At 46.7% G+C, this 24,446-nt stretch overlaps 1 protein-coding gene across 14 annotated transcripts in view; it reads left to right on the top strand.

Annotated features, from left to right (window-relative positions):
* AGAP1 (ArfGAP with GTPase domain, ankyrin repeat and PH domain 1) overlaps positions 1–24,446 on the top strand; it is a 560,573-nt gene that overhangs the window by 480,075 nt on the left and 56,052 nt on the right. For all 14 annotated transcript variants that reach the window (XM_060301680.1, XM_030865641.2, XM_030865522.2 and 11 more), the window contains 3 exons: positions 6,333–6,487; positions 9,419–9,509; positions 13,119–13,341. In XM_060301680.1, coding sequence (XP_060157663.1) covers positions 6,333–6,487; positions 9,419–9,509; positions 13,119–13,341 — 469 coding nt within the window. The remainder of the gene's footprint in view (positions 1–6,332; positions 6,488–9,418; positions 9,510–13,118; positions 13,342–24,446) is intronic.

Here is a 24,446-nt window from a genome sequence, read left to right as displayed (position 1 = left end):
TCCTTGTGAAATCAGTCTGGTGGCTGAGTTGCTTGCCCCTAAGGAGGCGAAATTAGCCCCACGGGGCCTCGTCTGCATAGAAACTGGACGCAATTAGTGTAATATCCGGTGTTATTAATGTCGTTTGGAATAATTGGGCAGGTTGATTTCGACAGGTTCATGGTGCTAAAATACTATTATAGTGGACCTTTCCACAGCTAACCGTTAAACACGGAAAACTGTTTAAATCCCTATGAGCCCAATCACAGAACTTTATTAAACCACTAAGCCCTGGAATGCCACACTGGGAAGCAACACGGTTCTTTTCTTTTCGGGCTCTGGGTGTGGCAGGCTTTGATTTTTTTATGATGGGGGGAATCTGGGGGATTGAATGTTGATGATCACCTGTGTATCTAAAACTAAGAAACCTCCTGTAACATAGATGTCATCAGGAATTTCTACAGCCTGAATTCTATTTTTACAGAATGAATTACATATAAGCTGCTGTAATTGTCACAAAGAGTCGGTTTGTGTCAGTGAACCGAAACCACTTGAAACGTAGCCACTGTTCGTCCTCACCTTCTGAGCTCTCATTCTTCACATTTTAAGTGAGGGTAACATTGGAGAGTAATGCTCCGTGTGTCTTTCTGACTGATTGGCCCCCCACTGCCAATTATTATTTTTATCATTTTTTTATCTAGTTGCTGATACTAAAATAGCATCACAGTGTCACTTCAGAATGTGATGGGATCCTTCTGGTCCACTGGTGGTTTGAATAGGGCTGTATCGTCTGATAGAAATTCTTGTTTGAACACGAGGAGGAGCTTGTGTTGTGACTGTTCTGTCCACACAGAAGAAGGGGTGATATTTAGGTCCCCAGATGTACTGTTTACTTAATGAGTGTTCATGGTCAGTGCCATGATACAGAAATATAAGCCGGGATTAAATCTAGAGATCTGCCAGGTGTTGATTCAAGAAGATGACCAGGCAGCAGCTTGGAGGCTCCCATCAGGGCTAGATCTTTTCTCCACTGGATTAGTTAGAACTGGATTTGGAAGTGACAGAAATATAAAGGGATTTAGGTTAAAAAAAAAAAAAAGGAGGGAGAATGGATTCATTTATCCAATCCAGCTGTAGGACAGGCAGCTGGGCTGGCCGCAGGGACCCAGGAACCTGGCAGGTATCGGGTCCATCCCATCCCTGCTTCTCTCTGCTGGTCAGCAGTGTTCTCACCTGTCCACAGATAGTGGCCTAGATAGCAGAGGCTTTCCTTCCCGTGGATAACTTGTGAGCTGTGTCTTGTTCAGTCCAAGATAAGAGGAAGGAGGCTCTGCGACCCCAGCTCAGATAAGAAAACCTGGAGTAGGACATTTGGGTGATGTGCCCCCCACTAGGACAGATCAGTGGCCAAGAGCCTCCCATGCTCTGATTGTCCTGGTGTAGCTGGGACCGTTCTTCCTTCCCGTGCAGACCAGTCACTGGCCACAGAGCCAGATACGCAGGAAGATGGAAGCTGGAATGTCCCCAGCTTAGACTGCCACATCCATGGCATCATGTCCCCTGGCATTCTCCAGACGTGACCAGTTAAAAAGAAATATGACACTAGCGACAAGCTGGTTAGGGGTTTCTGGGGAAATTACCTTTAAAAGACCCTGGCAGCTTGCTCTTCTGACATCAGGAGTGAGGGAAAATAACAGAAAAGGTCACTGGGAAGTGGGGAGACCCATCCATCTCCTGCTGGACACCCTAGGAGAACTTTTTTTTTTTACCGTTTTATTTTTGAGAAACAAAGCACTGCTGGCCACCTTGAGAGAGGAAAATAATCAGACTGAAAGAGACGATGCCTGTGACGTCCTCAGCATTTTTTCTGACACAAACTTGGTATTATTCTTTTTTATATTTATTATTCCAGGCAGTAGATTCATTACAAAGAAACAAGTAGTCCTTCATGGAAGTCATATGTAACATGATTAAAAATGCAACTTCTCTATAATCCTTGGTTTTTTTTTTTTTTTTTTTTTTTTTTGATCTTAGGAGGCAGAGGAAAGTCATAAGGCAGGTATAATTTCGTTCTGAAACTCTAACTGTATCTGTAAGTGTTAACACATTACCCTCCCTCAAAAAGAAAAAAAAAAAGCCACGTACAGACAGTACCCTGGGAAACACACGAAAACTTAAGCATCAGCTGGATTTCATTGATGCTGGTGGTATAGAGTGATTACAACTAAACTCCATGCCCAGATTTTAATCCCTTACTCAGGAAACGGGGAATCCTAGCTAACCGGCTTCTTATAAAGACATCTTCACCGGGGCCTGAAATCCAAAAGAAGGCTTGGAGTAGCACCCCTGTGGGGCTGCCTCTGTACTGAAACGGTGTCAGGGGGCGGTTCCATCCCCTCCTCCCTGCCTTCTCCATGGTGAGCTGGGCCCCTGTCCTCCAGGTAGCCCTGATGTTCGCATCCACAGTTCAGCAAGGAGCCCCTCAGTGTGGCGCACCTGGGAGAGGCCAGCCCAGGAACAGAGGCACCATCAGAGGCCTTTCTGTTTGAGAGCTGTTGCCAGACCCTGTGTGGACAAGACTGGAGAGGAGCGTCCCCTGCCTCTCCAGGGCTAGGCCAAGCCCTTCGGTTAAAACAATAAATATTTCGCAAAAGCACGCTTGGTCAGTGTTTCACTGCATAGTGAGCTACTACAGCGTGAAGAGCCTTGACCACAAGTCCTGACACGTACCTGAGTACATGTGCACGCTTCAGAGCCCTCAGAAGCAGACAACTCGTACACAGACGGTCACGGCCATCACCGCTTATTCATGCAGCTGACTTGGTCACCGAAGTATTGGGACTGTAGGTTCTGATTCCCCTCTTCATTATTCGTATAATTGTGTGCCTTTCCAGACTGGCAGTCACCCCACTGGCCTACCGCCTCCAAAAGGAAACTGTCTCAGATGAAGCAGGTGTGGCGCGCTTGCACCATTGGTTCTTAATCAGGATGTGAAACGTGGCTGTGCTTTCCAGGGTCATCCAGTTGTGTTCACGGGGCTCACCTTTCCAATCCCAACCTTTTCTCATGAGCTGCTCTCCACCAGGCTGGGGGCACGGGATGTCCTGCATCTTTTTGATCTTTTGAGCCTTCCTGGTGTTTCGTTATTGTTAGTGAATCAGCCAGGGTTTCGTCTTCCAGAGACAAGCAGAAAACCTCTCTGGCCACTCCCGAGCTTGGGTTAATCCGTCGCGTCGAACGCAGTGTGGAGTCTTCTCTTTACCACCTGTTACCAGAGACGGCAGGTTCCGCGTCATCCTCTGTGTTGCTACTTTTAGGGAATTATTTGGCTTACTCACATTTCTTTGCATCTCTCTTTCCCTACCTCACAGATGGAGAGAAACGAGTTTATAAACATATATCTTAAACGTGATTTCTGTTAGATCCTCATGTACAGAAATGCAATTAACGTTTCATTATACTGGTCTTAAATCTTGCCCATTTACTAACTGCTACTCTTATTTCTTGACATTTGTAGATTCCTTGGGGTTTCCTATGTAAGCAATCTTGTAATCTGTGAATGACAGTTTGGTGTCTTTTATCTTTCCAGTCTCCGGATCTGTCACTTCCCTGTTTTGTGTCACTGCACCGGCCAGCAGGGCTGAACAGGGGCTGGTACCGTGAACATTTTGGCCTTGAGAGCCCTGGACCTGGTGTGAAATGATTGCTTCTAACATTTCATCCTTAAGAATAATGGTTGGGCTTCCCTGGTGGCGCAGTGGTTGAGAGTCCGCCTGCCGATGCAGGGGACGCGGGTTCGTGCCCCGGTCCGGGAAGATCCCACATGCCGTGGAGCAGCTGGGCCCGTGAGCCATGGCCGCTGAGCCTGCGCGTCCGGAGCCTGTGCTCCGCGACGGGAGAGGCCACAACAGTGAGAGGCCCGCGTACCGCAAAAAAAAAAAAAAAAAAAAAAGAATAACGGTTCTGTGGGTTTGGATACGTACTCTTTTCCACGGAAAGAGGATTCCCTTCTATTCCTAGTTTGATAAAAGATTTTAATCATATTTTTAATTAAATTTTCCTTCTTCTTTGTCAGGGAGTTATACATTCTACTTCTTTTCTCATAGAGGTTAACCCTGGTATTTTCTCATGTGTGCCTAGTTTACCAAAGTCTAAAGTTAGTTCTTAACTCCCCTGTGGAACAATGCAAAGTCCTAGGGCATTTTAACTCCAGGGTCCCCATGTCCACTTTCATTTCTCTAGTATTTTGCACCTTCCCCAAATTAGATGTGATAAGAAAAGTAGTATTTGATATCATTTTTATTTAGGTGTATTTCCATATTTATCCATTTGCTCCCTAACCCATCTGGTTCGAACCTTTGTAGAATCTTCTGAAGTGTGTCTTTTACCAGTTCCTCTAGGGAAGGGCTCTTGATTCTTTCAGTTTTTTATATGAAAATATCCTTATTCCACTCTGGTTCTTGAAAGAGAGATTTCCTGTCTCCGTGTGTCAGTTGCATCCCAGCTGCCCTTCTCCTCTCCCCCTTCGGGGACCGAGACCATCTCGTTCAGCCCCTTCCCTGAGCTGTCCCGGGTCCGATCCAGGTGACGCCCTGCTTGGCCCCTTTCGCGGGGTGGGCCTGCGCTCCACGCCTGCTTTTCCACAGCCCCACGATGCACCCCTGTCCCAGGAGCTTTTAACAGCTACAGGGAGAGTCACAGAGCTTTGAGAAGCTGACGGGGGCCGTGGACCCTCTTGTTGGAGAAACGTTACCCCCCGTGAGGCTGGGCGCGCTGATAGGAGAGTCCCTGACCTTCCTTCACGTGCTGTTGAGAACAGGTTCCACAGATTGAGGCCCAGCCCGCCAGCAGGTTGAATTCTAAAAAAGCAGCGATGCTGATGTCACCGAGAACACGATACTGTTGTTATCAGGGTACATAAAGATTTCATGAAAAGGTGGCATGGCCCTGTGTCTGTGGCAGTCGGTGTTGGAGCAGCTCCCCAGACCTGGGTGTGCTCGACAAAGCCACAAGCATCCCGTCCCCACCTGCCCAGATCAGTGGGGTCAGGTGGGAGGGGCCTCAGCCACAGTAGTGGGAGCTGCTTCTCTTCTGAGACGAAAGGCGAGGAGGAGAGGGCGTCTGGAGATGACTGCAGTTGCTTCGGAGACTGAGGGAGCATCCTTGTCTCCCAGTGAGGCAGGGCCTTGAGAAGGGGCGGGGCCAACCCAGCAGCACGGAGCCTTGCAGAGGTCAGGGGCCATGAGGAGTGCTGGGGACACAGGCTAGAGGACGCAAGAGTGTGGAAGGGGGAGGTTTGTGCAGATGCGAGCAAGCCGAGTGTGGGTGACAGAGGTAATTGACGAACGCAGAGGTCAGCTGGGTGGGCAGCAGGTTATTCACATTATTAGTAACACTTGCTCGCTAGGGGCTCGTGATGCAGCTGGCTGAGGAACAAGTGATGGGAAACTACCGATCACGTGAGACATGCTGGTGCCTGAAAGTCCAGCTCCACACGTCTTCATGGTTACCTGTGGCTGGTTACGCTGTCTACACGTGGCCCCTGCTCTGCCTTTCATTCCGTGGCAGAGGCCGGGGGTTAGATCAGAACAGGGGACGCACACCAGCGCTCACAGAGGGTGTTGGGCGTGGGCCTGAGCTAGTGCACGTCATTTAGCCAGTGGAAAACACAGCAAAGGAGGCAGCTTTCCCCTCCCATTTTAAGGGTGAGGAAATGAACCCAGCACGGGTTGAGAACTTGTCCAGACTCCAGCATGCCAAGTGGCGGAGCAGGATTTAAACGTAAGGACCCCCCTTCCTGGTACACAGTGGCCCCTTCAAATCGCCTGGAATTTCACTCGCTCCTCCAGACTAAAACCTTCCCCGCCGTAGCTGGTCTTCTGCCCTAAAAGGACAGACGTCCTCAGGCCTCCCTCTTTGCCGGGGTGTATCTGTGGATTGGCACACAGGTGCTTATGAAGAAATTAAATTGTATCCTGAGATGAGCAGCGTTCACTTGATTTTCATCCCCCTGTCAATTTCAGCAGCCGGCCACGAGTTACAATATTACGTCCCTGAGTTGCTTCATCTGTGCCCAGCACAGAGACACTGACATCACACGCTGATTTTCATTTTTCCTCATCCCCTGAGCATTGATTGAAACCTAGCTAAGCCACGCTGGCTTTAGGAACCAAATCTGGAGTGTTGGGAGGTCTGCAGATTCAGATCTCCGCTGCGGGGCGGCCGGTCCTGTGTGTGCCGCGGCCCCATGCAGGCGCGATTGAACCCAAAGGCACTTTCATGACCGAGGGCTGGCGGAGGGGCCATGATCTCATGAAAGCTAAACTCTTCATCCCCACCACTCTGTGTTTCAGAACAAGAAGAAAACTTTGAGTTTATCATTGTGTCCCTCACTGGCCAGACGTGGCACTTTGAAGCCACCACCTACGAGGAGCGAGACGCGTGGGTCCAGGCCATCGAGAGTCAGATCCTCGCCAGCTTACAGTCGTGCGAGAGCAGCAAGAATAAGGTAAAACCCGGAGCAGCCTGCCGCGCCCCCCCAAGGCCCCACCACCAAAATCAAGAGCGCTGATCCTGAAACGGAAATGGGTGGGGGAGGGGAGAGCATCGGGTGAGACGTGCAATTGGCAAGACTCTTAAATGTTTCTGAGCAGAATGCAAAATAATTGCAGAGATAAAAAAGAATTGGGTCGATATGTGTCCTGTATCATAGATTAGTAGCCTAGCTTAACCACGTTCGGATGGCAGAATATCCCAGTTTAAATCTTTGCTCTCTCGACTCATCCCAAATGTAAAGTATTGACCTTTTATTGGAGATCGTAGAATCTTTCGGACCCTTGTGGCTTCTTTGTTCACACTGATTTTTGCTTTAGGCTGAATACCCTCAGGAAAAGAAGTGCAGACTTAAGAGGAGGCACTGTTCCGTTCTCATAAATGTCTCAAATTCAAATCCACGTCGAGTTAGAAAACTGACCCTTAGTACAGGCTTCGATGAAAAGCGCATGCACATATATGAGCATATGCAAAGAGCTTAGGGAAGAAAAAATGTCCATTTTCTAAATTCTGTTGATAAAGCCTGGTATGGGGTTTATTCAGTTAGAGTTCATTCTTTTGCATTTGTTTAGCCAGGAAAAGCAGACTTTAACCTGCATTTTCTGAATTACTGCCCAGTGATATTCCTTATACAAAGGTCATTTTTCTCATTTCCCTTTTCCCATCAGAGATTCCTTCACAAATCATTATTTTAATGCTTGGATATTTTTAACCCCTTCTCTGGGACACTTTAAAGTCTCGGAGAGCATTTTGAGTTTTCAAACTGTGAACAACCAGAAGCCAGGAGAAAGAACATTGCCTCCCAACCTGCAATTTCGTTTGTAACCATTTAAAGACATTTCTGCCAATGATTTATGTTCCGCTTTGTCATTAAGAAGGGAGTCTGTCTTTCAAAAAGATGGAGTGTCTTATTTTATTACCCTCTTTAACCAGGGTAAACCAGACCACAGTCATTATTATTATAATGTAATTTGCCTCTCTTTTTTAAAGATGTTTTATACCCACAGTGAGGAGAATCAGGGCCTTTCATTTCTGAGCACCTTGGCTTTATTGAGTCACGGCTGCAGATGTGACTTCTGAAGCAAACTCGGGATGCTTCCGCATCTCCTGTCGATGGGGACTGAGGACACCTGTCACCCACAAAGCTCAGGAACTCGGTTTCAGAACAGGCGTTGGGAGGGCACGTGTGGCTGAACAGACAAATGCATCTCCAAATTTTGCCTAAAATCACAGTATCTCAAGTCAGACCCTGAACGTATGCCGGGTCATCGGATTCAGGAGGGTGGGGGACGGCACGCGCCTCTTCTGTTTCACACCCTTGCCAGATGCCTCCCCGCTCTCTGTGAAAACAGACAGCGTCACCTCGGCCTGATGCGAGCACCAGCCTTACAGTGCTGCCCCTTTTCTCTCGATAGACGTGTGCCATCAGGGGCCAGCGTCCCCTGTGAGAGAAGGACTCACTGAGCGCTTTGGGCGCTTGGTGAACAGGTGTGACGGTGCACAGCATGGAAATAATAGCCACAAGGAACAGCTGCAGGGGAAAATACAGCCTCCGCTGAGAATGGGCTGTAAGGTGTTCTAGCTGTCCGTGGATAATTCAGAATTGGGAGCAATTGTAGATATACGTACTTATGCCCTAGAGATTATAGAGGTAGACAGAAGACACATCTCTGTACGTGCACACACACACTCCAGATACCAGTAGAAATTGTTAAACACACTTCGAATACTTGGGCATCTAACCAAAGGGAATAAAACCGCAATGATGCATTATGCTAATCAGACAGTGGCAATTAATAAATTACAGTTTACAATTAAGTAGTAAGCAGTTGTTTCACAGCAAACAATTTGACATAAGATGGTTCCACTTGTGAATAATTTTTACATGAAAATCAAGCTTATTCTAAGTGCCCTCTGGGATTTATTTGGCATTAGCCATTATATTAAATGGATGCGTCATAAGCCTTAAAACCATGTACGTCTTTTTACCTGGTCCTCCTGTTTTGAAGAATTCATCCTTAGTCAATAATCACGAATTTGTGCAAAGAGTTAGCAGTAAGCTATTCACAGCACTGCTGATAGCAGACAGAAGTTGGAAACAGTCTAAATGTCCATCAAGGAAAACAATGTAACTAAGTCTTCATAAGTGGAATATTATGCAGCCATTTAAAATGATGCCAGAGTTGCTCTGACCCTTTTCCTAAGGAGTCTTGGTGCTGAAAGACTGAAAATCAGTAACATAGGTAATAGCTACCTTCCAAAATCAAACTTAAACATATAGAAAAACAAAACTTCTGAATATCTGTCACATCAGAAATAAATAAAATGAAATAATGCCAGGGACTATGTGATGCCATTGAGAGGTGACACTATGTCGTTAGGCTAAAAAGGCAGATTCCAAAGCAACGTACCCCACACTGGCTTTTTTTTTTAAAGCACGTCTATCTGTATACATGTGCTTTTTTAAAAAAGGCCAGAAGAATAGATATCACGATGTTAATAAAACTTAACCATGATAGTTTATAATTTTTGTGTTCCTCTTTTCCCCTCTTTGTGTTTTTCTAACTTGCTTAGAGAAGACAAGTAAGTGTACGTTGAAGCATGAACACCCCCAGCCACACACACGTGTGGTCTCCTGACGAGGAATCACGAGATGTGTCTTAGGGCATGAGTCTCTCATCTGACGCATCCTAATAGGTAGTGCCGGTCCGTTCTCCACCCGCTAGGCTCCATCCTAAAGACGTCTAACGAGGAGTCCCTTGTTGACGTTGCCCTCGGGTTATGTTCGCTCGCCATCTGTTTGGTGTTTCCCAGGCTTTATTAGCAGGTATATACCTTTTTCTCGGAGTTCTCATATCTTGGGTTTGTATGTCTCCCTGTATGCCAGTCCCGACTGACCAGCCAGAGTGAGGCCATGGCCTTGCAGTCGATACGGAACATCCGAGGGAACTCCCACTGCGTGGACTGCGAGACCCAAAGTAAGTGTGAGCCAGGACGGGGTGGGGCTTGGCCCTCGGCAGAGGGAGATGGGGTGGTCCGACGCAGCGTGCACTGCAGCAAACCCGCGTCTGTCATCTGGCATGTAAGGTTTATAACATGATTTAATGGCTTTTAAGGAACTGAAATATTTTTGTTTGGACTTATATTTTAACACAGTGCCCTTCACACAAATGCCTCTCTGATGGCACTGTAATTCTTTTTTGTTCGTTTGATTTTTTTAAATTTTATTAAAGTGTAGTTGATTTACAATGTTGTGTTAATTTCTGCTGTACAGAAAAGTGATTCAGCTGGACCCGTGTGTATTCTTCTTCGTGTTCTTTTCCATTCTGGTTCATCACAAGTCTTGTTTATGCCCCAGGCATTCCCATGAGCCACAGTCACACCACAGATGCTGTAGGGATTAGGCCACCTGCCCAGATTCTGTGCCGGATCCAGAAACCAACCTTTGGCTTCATCAACGATCATACGTTTGTTTGCTTTTTCCATAAACATAGAGTACAGTTGGTTAAATCCTGCCCAGAGGCTTCTGGGCTTTGTTTTCTTTATTTCAAAATCATATGTTCTAGATTTTGGTATCAAATGGTCTCTTTTTATTTTATCTTGAATTCTACACACTAAAAGCATTTGATTGAACTGACAGACTTCATAATTATGCTTTGTGCCTTGGAGCAACCCAGTTTTCCTCCATGCTTTCCGTTGTCCAGGGAATAATGCCACGTTCCCTTTGAGAAAGTCCTTTTGTAGTTCGTATCCTTGAAGTTAAGGACTTACTTCTCATTCTTCACCTTCCAGCCCTGGCACAGTGCTGGGCCCATTCAGTAAAGTTTTTCCAATCATATATTTTTGCTGTTGTTAGAGTCCAGTTGAAACAAAATAAAAGGGTGTAAGGTGGCCCTGGCATCCCGAGCCTGAAGCCCAGTGGGCGAGGCCTGGACCCAGTGGCCACGAGGCCCGGGGCCACGGAGCAAGGCCGTTAGGGGCACACAGCAACTCAGAGCACACCTTGTGCAGGAAATGGGCGGGACTGGAGCAGGTGGGGAGGGGGTCATTGTGAGTCAGGGAAGCAGCAGGACGCACAACTGAATGGCTCTGGTTTGTTCAGGGAAAGAGCAGCTGCTGCTCAGGTAGGAAGCTGGCCAGGTAGGATTTGTGTGACCTAACAGGAAGAACTCAGGATTGTCACAGATAAAAGGGGAGAGACCACTGGTTGGCAGGTCAGGTAAGGGCAGGACGGCAAGGCCATGTCTGAGGCCTCCGGGTGAAAGAAGGGGTCTCCTCTTCAGGTATCTTGAGGAACTTCTTTTTTTTTTTTAGTTTTTTTTTTAATTTATTTATTGTTGGTTGTGTTGGGTCTTCATTGCGCACGGGCTTTCTCTGGTTGCAGCGAGCCGGGGCTACTCTTCGTTGCGGTGCGCGGGCTTCTCATTACGTTGGCTTCTCTTGCTGCGGAGCACGAGCTCTAGGCGCGTGGGCTTCAGTAGTTGTGGCTCTTGGGCTCTAGAGCGCAGGCTCAGTAGTTGTGGCTCAGAGGCTTAGTTGCTCCGCGGCATGTGGGATCTTCCCAGACCAGGGATGGAACCTGTGTCCCCTGCATCGGCAGGCGGATTCTTAACCATTATGCCACCAGGGAAGCTCTTGAGGGACTTTAAAGCATCTTCTTTTGTTTGAATTTTTAAATGTTACTTTCAATATGTGTCATGACATGAAGTTAGAAGAGAGAAGTCGTTATTTGAAGTGTGTTTTTATCAGGAAGTTTCAAAGTAACATCTTTAAAAGCACAAAATCGGAGACATATCGGAACCTCCATTAGGAGAAACGTCTGCAGTGGTTTCCACCATCATCTACAGGATTGTTTTAACGGGAAGATTCCGTGGCTCCTGAGCTTTGCCGTGTGCGGCCAATTGGAGGTCGAGAGAACATTCTGAGAGCCGGGTTGGGCGGGCGAGTGCCCAGGTGGGGAGGGCAGGTGGAAGAGGGAGGTTGGGGGAGGCTCCGGGGCCAGTTTGTTTAGAATGAGGCCACCTGAGTAGGAATCCAGGGACAAAGGGTGACAAATCTGGAGAGAAAAGAGGTCTTAAACTCCCATTCCTTAAACACATTATCTGTCAGGTCTGTGCCCAGTCCCACCATGCACTGTCTCTTTCCATTCTTGTGACTGTAATAGTTGTTGCTACAGTGTGTCCCACTTACAGGGTGACATGAAGAGTCTGAAGGGTCAGGTTATATACCCCAGGTCATCATAAGAGCCAGCTGTGTAGCAGGATTCAAATCAGGCCTTTGGCTGCCCTGCTGTGTTTTCTCAGAGGACAAGGGGAAGGGAAGGTCTAGGGGCTGAGGTCAAGGACATGAGAGATGGCGCATTGGCAAAGGTGTTTTGTTTTTTATGTGTTATTATTATTATTATTAGGGGCATCTGTTTCCTCTTCCCAACCAGACGGTCTCTGAGGTCACAGACCCCTCTTCTCGTGTGCCCCCCACCATGGTCTCTATCACCACCTTCCTGCCTTTGTATCAGATATTAAGTGAATCACTGGCTGATTTCTGCTGAATGAGCATAAGGCCACTCCTGGTCATTTGCCATTTCCAGAGTGATTCCAAATAAACATGATGTCAGCTACCTGGTTTTTTGTTGGCTCTTCAAGTGCACCTGCGGTAAATGTTGATTATTCTTGCATGATGTAAGCCTTATTTGCTTCTGTCGGTGGTGAAAGCCATTGACTGTCAAGGTCAGCCCCGTCTTTGCAGATCAGCTGGTGATTCTAGCATGGAGCCAGCCCTGGGTTCAAATCCACAGTCTTCTGACTGTGTCAGCCAGTTTCACACGGGGACTGATCCCGCTCAGGGGTCCCGGTGCTGTGCTCTGGACTCATTCAGTGCCCCGGGTGCAGTGTCACAGCCCAAAGCCCATCACCGTTTATTCCGAGAATCAGGGTCGATCATCCTGGGTAGTAACCTAACCAAAGGACCATGTCCGCCATCTTGCCAGCAGTGAAGGATGGAGAAACGGGAGTGGCTTTGGTGGTTGCCCTTAAATAAGATCCCTGAAAAGCACACTTCTTCATCGTGGGGTGCCTTTCTTTCATCTTTGAAATTTGCAAGTGTGCGCACCATGTCGCTAAAAACTTTGCTGTGCCCGTGGTTGCAGAGGTGGTCACGGGGGACCTGGTAGCTTTGGGAGTGGCCCAGCTGTCCCTCAGCACACCTTCTCTCTCCCGCTCTCAGCTGCCGTCCACAGGAGGCGCCAAGTCGTGCCTGATTTCGTTTCCACGTGTGTCCGCCTGCTCAAGGGGAGTGCCGCTGCGGAAGTATCCAAAAGTGCGTCTTTCTATCCAAACCCGTGCTTTCCGTTGTTTCCAAGGCTTTGGTTAAAGCCAGTTGTTTGAAAGTTGCCGCCAACATGTCAGATCTTTTGAGATGCCTGAGACAGTTCCAAGTACCGGCCAGGGAGCATTTTCAAGCCATGTGATTCTAGGGAGGGACTGTTGCATGGGAAGGCCGATTGGCCGTTTTGTTCCTGAGACCTAAGGACAGTTGGGATGAGTGATGACGGTCTGATTGCATATGGCGCCCTTTTCCTCTTCCCACAGATCCCAACTGGGCCAGTTTGAACTTGGGAGCCCTCATGTGCATTGAGTGCTCAGGGATCCACCGGAATCTTGGCACCCACCTTTCTCGAGTCCGATCTCTGGACCTTGATGACTGGCCCATTGAGCTTATCAAGGTGATGTCGTCCATTGGGAATGAGCTGGCCAACAGCATCTGGGAGGAGAGCACCCAGGGGCGGACGAAGCCCTCGCTGGACTCCACAAGGTAGGGACGTGGGAAGGCATGTGGTTATGGGGCATTCTGCAGGCAGTTCAACAACCGGAAATGACCTTAATGACAGCCACCACTGGAACTGCCCCAGCAACCAGTGGGAAGCTGATTACCCCGGACAGAAACATCTGTATTAAAAATTGCTCTTCCGCAGACACGGGTAATTCAAACTCCTTAATTTTTTACTCTTGTTTTTACACTTTGGGGATTCCTCTTCCTCTCTTAGAAATGTATTAAGCTTCTAACCTTATGAATATATCACTTTAATTAATATACTTCTAATAGGCATAAGCTAGGCTGTTAACAGTAATTATGAATTTTGGATTCTTTAATTTTGTTATTCTTATGTCTTTGATAAGCATCTACTCCATTGGTTCCCCTCTCCCCCCGACCCCCACTAAGTGGGTTTATAGGAACCAAATAGATTTTATTTTCTGAAATATGTTTCTAACACATTTAATCAACCAAGTGTGGCATAACTTAATGGTGGCCCCTCATTAATGTTAATTGTTACCCAGTGTAAAAAACGCATTTATTTTGAGTCCATTCCGTCTCTCATTTTTCATTGACAGCAATTATAAGCCATTTCTTAGTACACATGCATATTTAATGTACCTAAGGGTGGTAAAATGGCGCGTTTTCTGAGAAAGCCTCTTTCACGGAGGCAGGATGGACCGTCCTGTCTCCACGGCTGTTCGGGGAGCTGGGGGGCATCCCAGCGTCTGAAGCAGGGGCACGGGATGGGCTCAGCCTTCACTTCTCAGGTGTGTGCAGAGGTGAGGGGGGAGAAGAGGTCTCCCAGCATCAGCACGGATCTGTTTTGCTGGTGGTCAGACAACAAGGAAACCCAGGTGTCCGTCTGTGGTCGGGCCACATGCGAGGGGTAAGAGGTTGGTTTCTACCGCCAATAACGTGGAAAACCTGTGGGCTTCATTTCATCAACACTAAAAAATGAATTTGTGGTGCCCCCTTCGGTTCACTTGAGAGAATGAAGCTGGCGTCATTAACCCTGCCCTTCCTATTAGGTGCTCCGTGGGGAGGGGACGGGGGTGGGCAAGAAATTTGCACGAAGTACATCTGTTTAAAATCGAGCAGGTTGGCGCTACGAGCTCTTTATGGAAGTCATGCTGTGTAGTATACACGCAGGCAGCTGTCTCACAGACTGAAGAAATGATACACTTCTACCGTTTTTTAATTTTGATTTAACACTAATATAGAAATCCGCAGGGTTGTCCACTAGGAGCATTCTTAAAAGATTAATTCGTGTTTTAATGTCTATTTTTTCATATATATAGTTTCCTTGGAGGGTATTTAGATCTGAAAAAGAAAAATGATTGGAAATCGGATTGAGTTTAACGTGTGAATGCAGAAAACATTAAAATAAGTTGGGAAAAAATTAACTTTATACATTTTACTGTTTGTGTGTAAAAGGAGCAGTTATACTATTTTTAATACATGGATTAGAAAAGTTTGGTTGTTTTTCCGTCTATCACAATTAGAAACCATTTAGAATGATTACAAACAAAGACGTAGGTTAATTTTTTAACTGGGAAATATTATATAATAATTTCATCCTCATAAGTGAAGATGGTGCACGTAAGGGTATTTTATCCTTCTAACTTGTACATTTGAATTAACCTCTTGAGCATGTAACTTCCCCTTCTGTGTAGTGTTATACACGTCGTATCTTTACATTTTAGAGACATTTGAGTCTTTCTTTCTCACCAGTAGAGTCACTGCTGTGAAATCCCTACAGTGAGGTGATGTGGTTACGTCGTATTTCCAGTGGCAACTTGGGGGTTTCTAAGTTCTGTCCATCTCTAAGAAGATAAACATGTTTGAGAATTGAATATACCTTTGTGCTTTAGTAATTCTCCCAGGGAGTTTTATTTTTAATTAAATTCAGCAAATATGCATTGAGTGCTTCCTCATAGAAAAGAAGTGATTGCTAGGGGACGACCGTAAGTGTGCAGTGATTGGTGAATGTTCTCAGGGCCACCCGAGGATGCCAGGACTCGGTGGCGTTCACAGACTGGAGGGATTTGCGTTGCTCCAGGAGGTCCAGGAGAAATGTCACCTGAGCTGACTTTAAACTGTGCTGTGATCTCCAGGCCTAGGGGCGTGGGGAGTGTGTGTGCTGGAGGATGGGAGGGACCTACACACAAACAGGAACGTGGAAGCCTCAGGGCCCATGGGGAGCTGGACCCTTGAGCACAGTGAGAAGTGGGGAAGGGAAGGCCATAATAGAGCAAAGGCCTGGTGAGCCGGGCTAGTGTTTTAACAGCGACTCTCGCGGTTGGGCAGAGGGTGGGTTGTTGGATCTCTTTCTGTGTTCGTATATGTTCCGCCTGTTCTCAGGAACACTAGAGGCAGCCAGCAGCATCCTAGGAAAGGATGGAGACAGGCAAGGAGGTCAGTTGGAAGACTGTGGTCCTGGTGGAACGTGGGCAAAGCCTCAGATACACTCAAAGACCACTCAGTGTAATTGTAAAACAGTCCAGATCCCCAGCTCCTTCACTACCTCCTGCAGTTTCCTCAAACAGAATCAAAATCCCAAAGTTTGGGCTGGAATGTCCACATGGAATTCAGTCTGCGGTGTGAGAATGGATATCTAGTCTGGTTCCTGCCTCTCCAAGACAAGGAAAGACACGCCCTCCCACCCACCCTGCCTCGCTCTCTCTGCAGGACCTGTGATCACTAGCACAAAAAAAGCTGGACGGTTCTCTAATGTGGCCCTCAGGTAATACTAAAAAGAAATATTTTAATAAAATTTTATCTCTGTCTGAGGAAAAGCCAAGTGCAATATATCCAGTCTGATTCTTTGAAAAAGGGCCCAGCTGTTTTCCCGAGAAGCTCCATCCATTCTGTCTTGTTCAGAAGATTCATTCTGACAGTGGAATATAATTAGAAATGTGCCATGCCTCCCCCAGCGCACACACACACAGACACACACACACACACACACACACACACACACACACACACAGACACACTCACACACAGACTCAGACACACACACACAGACACACACAGACTCAGACACACAGACACACACACTCACACACACACACACTCACACAGACACACACACACAGACTCACACACACACACACACAGACATACACAGACACACACACACACACACACACACACACACAGACTCAGGACCATGGAGAAGTAGAACACGACAGACCCTTCTCCAAAGAAACAACTGAAGCCATCTCGCATTGGTGTCACCCAGACGGGCTCCTCTGACCAGCCGTCTGCCCTACTGCTTGCTGGGCCTTCACCCCTGATTAGGGCAGCTTTGGACGGCACGTAATTGGTTCCAGCGATTCTCAGCTGCCCTGAGAACTGCCGTTCAAACTTGAACAGCTTTGAGATCAATCGAAGCTGACGGCGGCAAAGCAGTATTGACTTCCCATTCCTAAACCGGGGAATCATTAGTCAAGAAAAGCATCTTTTAATTACTCCCAGGAAGAAAAAAAAAATCTTTTTGGATGGATTCTGCAACAACTGCTATTTTTTTTCCAGTGCCTTCGATATGAAATTTATTGTCTCAGGAGCGGAGAGGATGCCCTTCATCCCCCTCTGTAATGGAGGTTTAATTTGGAGAAAGGAGCAGGTAGAGAAGATCGATGCTGTAACAATTAACTACCTCTGGGGTGGAATCAGAATCCCCCTCTAATTGCTATTGATACCATTTAAGCACACACTTAAAATATTGATTGTAAATGGGGCTGCTGGAGTAGGGGAGAAGTGGTAACAGAATGAACTAGGTGTTAGGGCCTTAAGGAGGGGCAGTTTGCTGTCGGCAGGACGGTCAGCATGTGAGTTGGTGTGTTGCATCTTAGAGTACGTTGTCCTGTGGAGTTGGACGCGGGGCCTGGAGCCACCAGGCAGGGCTCTGGTTCCGGTGTCAGGACACAGCTTGGAGGTAGAGATGTTAAAACAGTCACGTGCATATTTCCGGAGTGCGTGAACGAATGGGTGAAGGAGAGAAAGAGGAAACTGGTCAGCTTGGAATACATGTGTCGGGGGGGCTTTGCATCCTCAGGGCCTCAGAACTCCCCCATGTGTTTGTGAGTGAAATTCCCAGCACACGTTGAAGCCGTCGCAAACAGACCTCTCTGTGCATCCTCTCATGCTCGGCCACGCACTGGTGTTTTCGGGGCCCGTCTGCATCACTTAAGGCAGGTCCTTCTTGATTCTCATCCCCCTTTTCACTTAGAAGCTTTTTCGATTGACCGCAGGGAAAATAATTTCCCACCAGGACCGATCGGAGCTCTGTGGAACCGCCTTCCTCCTGGCAGAAGCCGAACTCAGCTGGGCTGTGCGGCTTTCTCTCTTCGTCTTCCACCTTTGTGTCTCCGAGTCGAGGGCTTTGGCCCGGGAGGGACCAGGGACCAGTTGCTATTTGCATTTCAGGGCAGGTATCCTGTTTACAAGGTGGTTTGGGGCCTGCCGGTTTGGTCTAGGAAATCAAAGGAACCTGGAAGTGGAGAGCTGTATTCTCAATTCCATGAAAGAGCCCTCGGGAGAAGCTCTAGGCCCAACTGAAATCACCCCGTCACCTCTTTGATCCCACATGGAAGGGGACCGAGTTTGCTGATTTAGCGTACGTTCCCTTCCCTCTCTTAGCATCCTTTCTCTGGGTTTCGTTATTTGTCAGTTCACCTGCGCCCCTAAACTCCCCTCTTGTGTTTAACCTCTAAAAAGATGTCACTTCAGGAGGAAGATTGGGGGCCGGACGTCAGAAATCCGCGTGGGAGAGACGGGCTGCTCACTTCCAGGCGGAGCGAGTCTGCCCAGTGATCCAAGTTCCGTGTCCTTTTCATTTCCGAACGCCACTTTCATCTTATTTATGCACATGGAGATATTGATAAAGGGGAAATGTATCCAAACTGAAAATAATTGGATCCCCACCGCTAACTCTGAGATATTAAAAGCAGCACCACTTGGCCACGTCTCTGTCTCGTTAGGTTTGATCATAAGATCACAATATAGTAATCTCAGCTCAAATTTCTGGCATAAAGATGCACTGATCCAAATGCGGCCTCGGGGAACATGAGGGCCCACGCGGTCCCAGGATTGTCTCATCTTATTATTTTTCAACAGTTCTTGGCCCTGCTGAGGTCAGTGTTTTGTCTCTTTTGAGTGTTCCTCTATGCTTGACACCTTTTCCTATTTTCTTTCCTTAAAAAAAAAGAAAAATGGGCAGGGGGAGCAATGGGGGGGGGAAGGACTTTGCAGTGATGACCAGAACCCATCTGCAGTTGGGTGGCATCTGCTCCCCACATGTCACTTCCCTCATTAACAAGCAATTGAATTAATTAAATGCTACTGAGAACACGCATAACAAGCTACCGGCAGTGTCCAAATTAGCACTGATAATCAAGGATGATTTCCTTTATTATCCTGCTAAGTGGTGTGCAGACTCTGATCTCCCTGTCTGCCCTCATCTATTTACATATCCCCAGCTTCTGCCTTTGGAAGCGGAGGTTATCTTACCTAGTTAATTTGCCAGGATCACCGAGCATGGCGAATTGATGCCCTGCCGCCGCTGCCACTGCCACCGCTTGGCCCCCTCCCTTCCTGCCCTCCCCCAGCCCCAGCCTTTGTATCTCAAGCTCACTGATAAATTAAAGGCCACCCCTGTGGTCTCTCAAGTGAGTAATAGAGGCAGAAATTTCATTTTGCAACTGGCTGATTTAATGATCCGAAGGGTAATTAATGGCCTGATTATCTTAATGTTAAATATGTCCGGCAGCAATTACCGTGACCTCCCGCTTGTCAAGGTCCGGGCTGTGCTCTTCTTTCAATTAAGTTCTCTGGGGCTTAATGGTATGAATAAACTCCTGATTCTATCATCCCGGACGGACACAGAGGGTTCAGGGAGCTGGGGGCTCGTTTGGAGTTTTAATCAGCCTGTCTTCGACTCTGGCGATCAGAGGTAACAGTTATAACAAGGACAGCCTCACTTTCTTCTTCCCCGTGCAGGACCCCATCTCCACCTCCCCTCCATCCACCCTTTTGTGTTGTTGTTTTATTTTATTTATTTTCTCTTATGTATTTCCATGCTCGGAGGGAGAATTCTGTTTGCAGAGGGAGCCGCTGTGCTCCATGAGGCTCGTCTCTTCCAATATAAATTATCATGTGAGCGCTGTGGTTTTTCTGTTTGACAGGCTTAATTAATTGGCAGGAGCCCCCGAAAATGACAGTGCCACTAATTGCAACTCAGAGTGCATTTCTGTCATCGTGGCGCGCCTGTCAGCGGGCATGCCCTGGCCCCAGCCGCCGGAGCGGGGCCCACCCTCCCGGCCTCGGGTCCGGGCGGGGCCAGTGTCCTGAGTGAGTGGGGACAGTGGCAGGCTCCGAGGAGCCCTGGGTTTGCAGGCACGCCATCCGCGTGCAGGAGCGACGTTTATTGCCAATAAAGTTCACACGTCCGCGGCTCCGCAAACCCAACAGCGGCTCGGGGACCTCGGATTTGACTTAAGATATTTTAGGGACTTCTCAGAGTAGGCCGACATGGAGTCAGACCCCGAGAGCCGTAACTCAGCCACCCCCCTTGACGGGATGGTCCTCATTAGCACGTTGCTGAATATGCTTGGGTTTACCTGAGCTCTGCACGCAGGTCGGAAATACTGCACTATCAATGTTAAGTCAGCTAGGGAAACGTACAAACGAGACGCGCATTAACGCTGCCTCAGAAATACTACCTGTAGATTACGGTTGACGAGAGAGAGAGAGCAGTTCCCCTGGTACTCTGCAGGCAGGGAGCGTGGAGGGAATCTGTGCGTCGGCAGTGCTCTCCGATTAAGCTCTCAGGACAGACTAGCCCTAATTATAAGCAAGGCGGATCTAACAAGATTCTCCGTAAGGTTAAGTAAAACGCGCTCCGCGTTTTACAGCATAACTGTTCCTTCCAGTTGCCTTTGAAGAAGATGGATGAAATAGTGCTGTTGGTTTATTACGTCCTCCTGCCACACACAAGCCCGTCTTTTATTTGATCCTGTAGGAAACCAAATGTGGGAGCCAGCTTTGCGACCGGAGAGCTGTCTTGGCTTGAAAACCCCTCTCATTTACTCTCTGAAATGTAGCCGTGGAGACAATCAAGGAATTTTTTATGGTTGAGAATTTTGATTATCATTGGTAGCTGCAAATGCGAGTCACCTGCCAGCACCAGTTTCTTGTAGGTGCCCTGACCACTTCCGAGCCCGCGTCCGTAGATGAAGCAATGTAATGTGGAGGCGAACTGTTAGACTTGAATTCTAGATCGTGGGAGCCCTTCTAAACGGGGGCCTAGAAATACGCTAAAACAACTGCCTCTGTTTTGATTCCTCCCAAAGTAGAGCATTTTCCAGAAGGTCATTTCTCTCGGTGGTGCTTTGATCATTTTGCACCAGAAACCTCCTCTCTTCTGAGGAGGGTCCTGCTTTCTTCTTCCTAACAATGAAGAAGAGGCAGAAGCAGACAAGCCTGGGTCCAGGGTTCACCGTGTACTGGGTGCTTTTTCTTAGGACGGAGCCGTCCTGCGACACGGGATGACCCCCGTTTCCCATGTGAGAAGGTTGTGAGGTCAGGGTCCTGGAGTCACTTGTCGAGGTTCACCCGGGACTAAGGGGCAGAGATCAGTTGAACGCAGGACCTGACTCCTGACACTCTGCCCTGGTCCTTCTGCTGCTCCCATCCTTTTTCTGCTCAGCGTCATATGGCCACGTCCCACGGTCGGTTGTGGCATCTGGAGGTACCACTGTGTTTACCAGTGTACATTCCCTCTCCTCCCCTTGACCCCAGCTCATGCTCCTACCAGCCATTAGTGTGTTGGTGTTTATGTATTATTAGTGTAAATTTATTATGTATAATGGCATAACTACGATGTCTTTCCACTTATAAAATCTAATAGCCTCATTCATGGTAACTTAAAGATGATAAAGCATCATTCATTTTAGTTTGCGTTCATACAGCAAACCTGGTCAAGTCACTCAGTCGTGATTCTCAAGTCTTAATTTTCTGCAGTCAGTGCTAATCCTTAGAGCTTCTCTGGAAAACAGTGCCGAGACCTGAATGTGCAGATCAGCCAACGTAGTCACGCGGTTCGAGCCCCAGCTTTTCACGTGACCACATCCTTCTCCTGCCTGAACCTCCCTCCATTCATGTCCCTGACCCAGCACTGTCTGTTGAAAACATTTAGCTTGTATTTCCGAAAGCTTCACAATCGTAGTTATTATCTGCATGATGAAATAGGGAGCCAGGCCAGAGGATTTCTAGTCCTGGTTTCATAGCCAGCATCTTCTGTGATTTTGATTTTTAAAAACCAGGGAATGTTCTCATTTGTAAGATGAAACTAGTCATTAGCCCACCCACTTAATCATGTAGATTTAATGCTAAAAGAAAATACTATTTATGAAGTTTCCTGGGCTCTTTATCTGGAAAACTCAATCAGCTTTGTGCCTGGGTCCCTGCATGCTGGCGGCGAGAGAGGCAAGTGGCCTGTGTGCTCTCAGGGGGCTGGGGAGGGTCTGCTGACGTGGCATATGCGGTCCGGGTTTGTTTTTGCTTTGTAGAGTGGTTTATTGCAGCATCAGCAAGGCACGTTCTTGGACCCCATTCCAAGTGTATCCCTGTGGTGGGGCCCAACGATGTGTGTTAACTCTCTAGGTGATTCTCGTGCATATTCAAGTTTGAGAAGCAGTGGTCTACACCAAGCAGTATCCACGAACGCCCACAACCCGCCTGGAGTCCCTCTCCCTGTCTTAGCCCAAGTCCCTGGACTTTATTCCTCATTTCTTAAGACCCAGGTATCTGTCCTCTTTCTTTACCGTACTCTATATCCAATATGCCATCTCAAAGGTGCTACAACCCACAGAGAACATCTCTGTGTCTGCCCCCATTACAGGAAGATTATATACTGTGTTCAAATGTCATTTTCCCCAGGAATACAAGGTTGGTTCAACATACAAAAATCTGTCAAAGTAATATACCACGTTAATGGAATAAAGGACAAATGCTACACACTCATTTCAAGAGATGGAGAAAATACATTTGACAGAATTCAGTACCCCTTCATGATACAAACACACAGCAAAGTAGGAATAAAAAACAACTTCCTCAACCTAATAAAGGGTGTCTATGAAAAACCCACAGCTAACATCAAACTTAATGGTAAAGTACTGAAAGCTCCCCGCTTAAGATCAGGAACGAGACAAGGACATCCACTGTCACCACTTCTCTTCATCATTGAAGTTTGAGCCAGAAAATTAGGCAAGAGAAAGAAACCAAAGGCATTCAGATTAGAAAAGAAGAAGGTGAAATTATATTTGCAGATGATGTGATCTTATATATAGAAAATCTAAAGGAATTCAAAATAAACTAGTAGAGCTAATAAAGGACCTCAGGAATATACAAAATTCAGTTGTACTTCTCTACGTGAGAAATGGACAATTGCATTTACAATATTAACATACTCAAGAATAAAGTTAACCTATATACTGAAAACTACAAAGCATCTTTGAGAGAAATTAAAGAAGACCTAAATAATTGGCAAGACATCATGTTCATGGATTAGAAGACTTAATATTGCTAAGATAGCACTCCCCGAATGATGTGTAGATTCAACACGATCCCTTTCAGAATTACAGATGCTTTTTTTTTGCATAAATGGACAAGCTGATCCTACAGTTTATGTGGACATTCACAAGACCTTCAGACAGGCAAAACAATCTTGAAAAGGAATAACAAAGTTGGAACACTCGTATATCCTGATTTCAGAACTTACTACAAAACTACAGTAATCCAAGATTGTGATATTGGCATAAGAATAGACATATAGATTGATGGTATAGAATTGAAAGTCTTGAAATAAGCTCGTCCCTCTGTGGTTAATTGATTTTCAGCAATTCATTGGGGAAAGAATAGTCTTTCAACAGGTGGCGCTGAGACAACTAGATATCCACATACAAAAGAATGAAGCTGAGACCCCATCTCCTGCCGTAGACAAAAACTAACTCCAAATGAGTCAAAGACCTAAGTGTAAAAACTGAAACTGTAAAACTTTTAGAAGAAAATAGATAAAATAGATAAATTGGACTTCATCAAAATTAAAAATTTTAGTGCTTCAAAGGACAATATCAAGAAATTGAAAACAGAGAATGAGTGAAAATATTTGAAAACCATATATCGAATAAGTCTAATATGCAGAATGTATAAAGAATGTGTACCGTTCAGCAACAGAAGACAAGTAACTCAGTTTTAAAACGTGCAAAGAGTTGGAATAGACATTTCTCTAAAGAAGACATACAAATACCCAATAAGCACATGAAAAAAATGCCAGACATCATTACTGATTAGGGAACTGCAAGTCAGTCCACACTGAGATACTACCGCACACTCACTAAGATGTGGCCGTAATAAAAAAGAAGGTCAGTGGCAGGTGTTGGTGGAATGTACAGAAATATGAACCCTCACGTACTGCTGGTGGGAATGTTAAATGACACAGCCACTTTGGAAAGCAGTCTGGCAGCTCCTCCAAAAGTTAAACATAGACTTACCGTATGACCGAGCAGTTCCTCTTCTACATATACACCTAAGAGAAGTGAAAACACACGTCCATGCAAACACTCGTGCACGAGTGTTCATAGCAGCATTATTCATAATAGCCAAAGAGTGAAAACAAACCAAATGTCCATCAAATGATGGATATACACCAACTATGCTTCAATAAAATAAAATAAAAAATTTTAATGATGAATTAAACAGAAGATGGTGCATCCATACAGTGGAATGTTATTCAGACACAAAAAAACAATAAAACACCACATGTGCTGCAACTTGGATGAACCTGGCAAACATACTAAGCGAAAGGAGCCAGACGCAGAAGACCACGTATTGTATTATTCCGTTTATGTGGAGTGGCCACGGTAGGCAGATCCGGAGAGATGGAAGGTAGATCAGTGATTGCCAGGGGCTGGGGGATGAGGGGCAGTGGTGTCCAGGGAGTGACTGCTTAAAGGGTACAAGTTTTTTTGGGGGGAGATAGTGAAAATTGTCTGCATTTCCATGCTGGCGATGGCTCTGCAATCTTGTAACTAAACTAA

Source organism: Globicephala melas, chromosome 7 (genome assembly GCF_963455315.2).
Source record: "Globicephala melas chromosome 7, mGloMel1.2, whole genome shotgun sequence".
Lineage (NCBI taxonomy): Eukaryota > Metazoa > Chordata > Mammalia > Artiodactyla > Delphinidae > Globicephala > Globicephala melas.
This window is presented reverse-complemented; position numbering and strand designations above follow the sequence as displayed.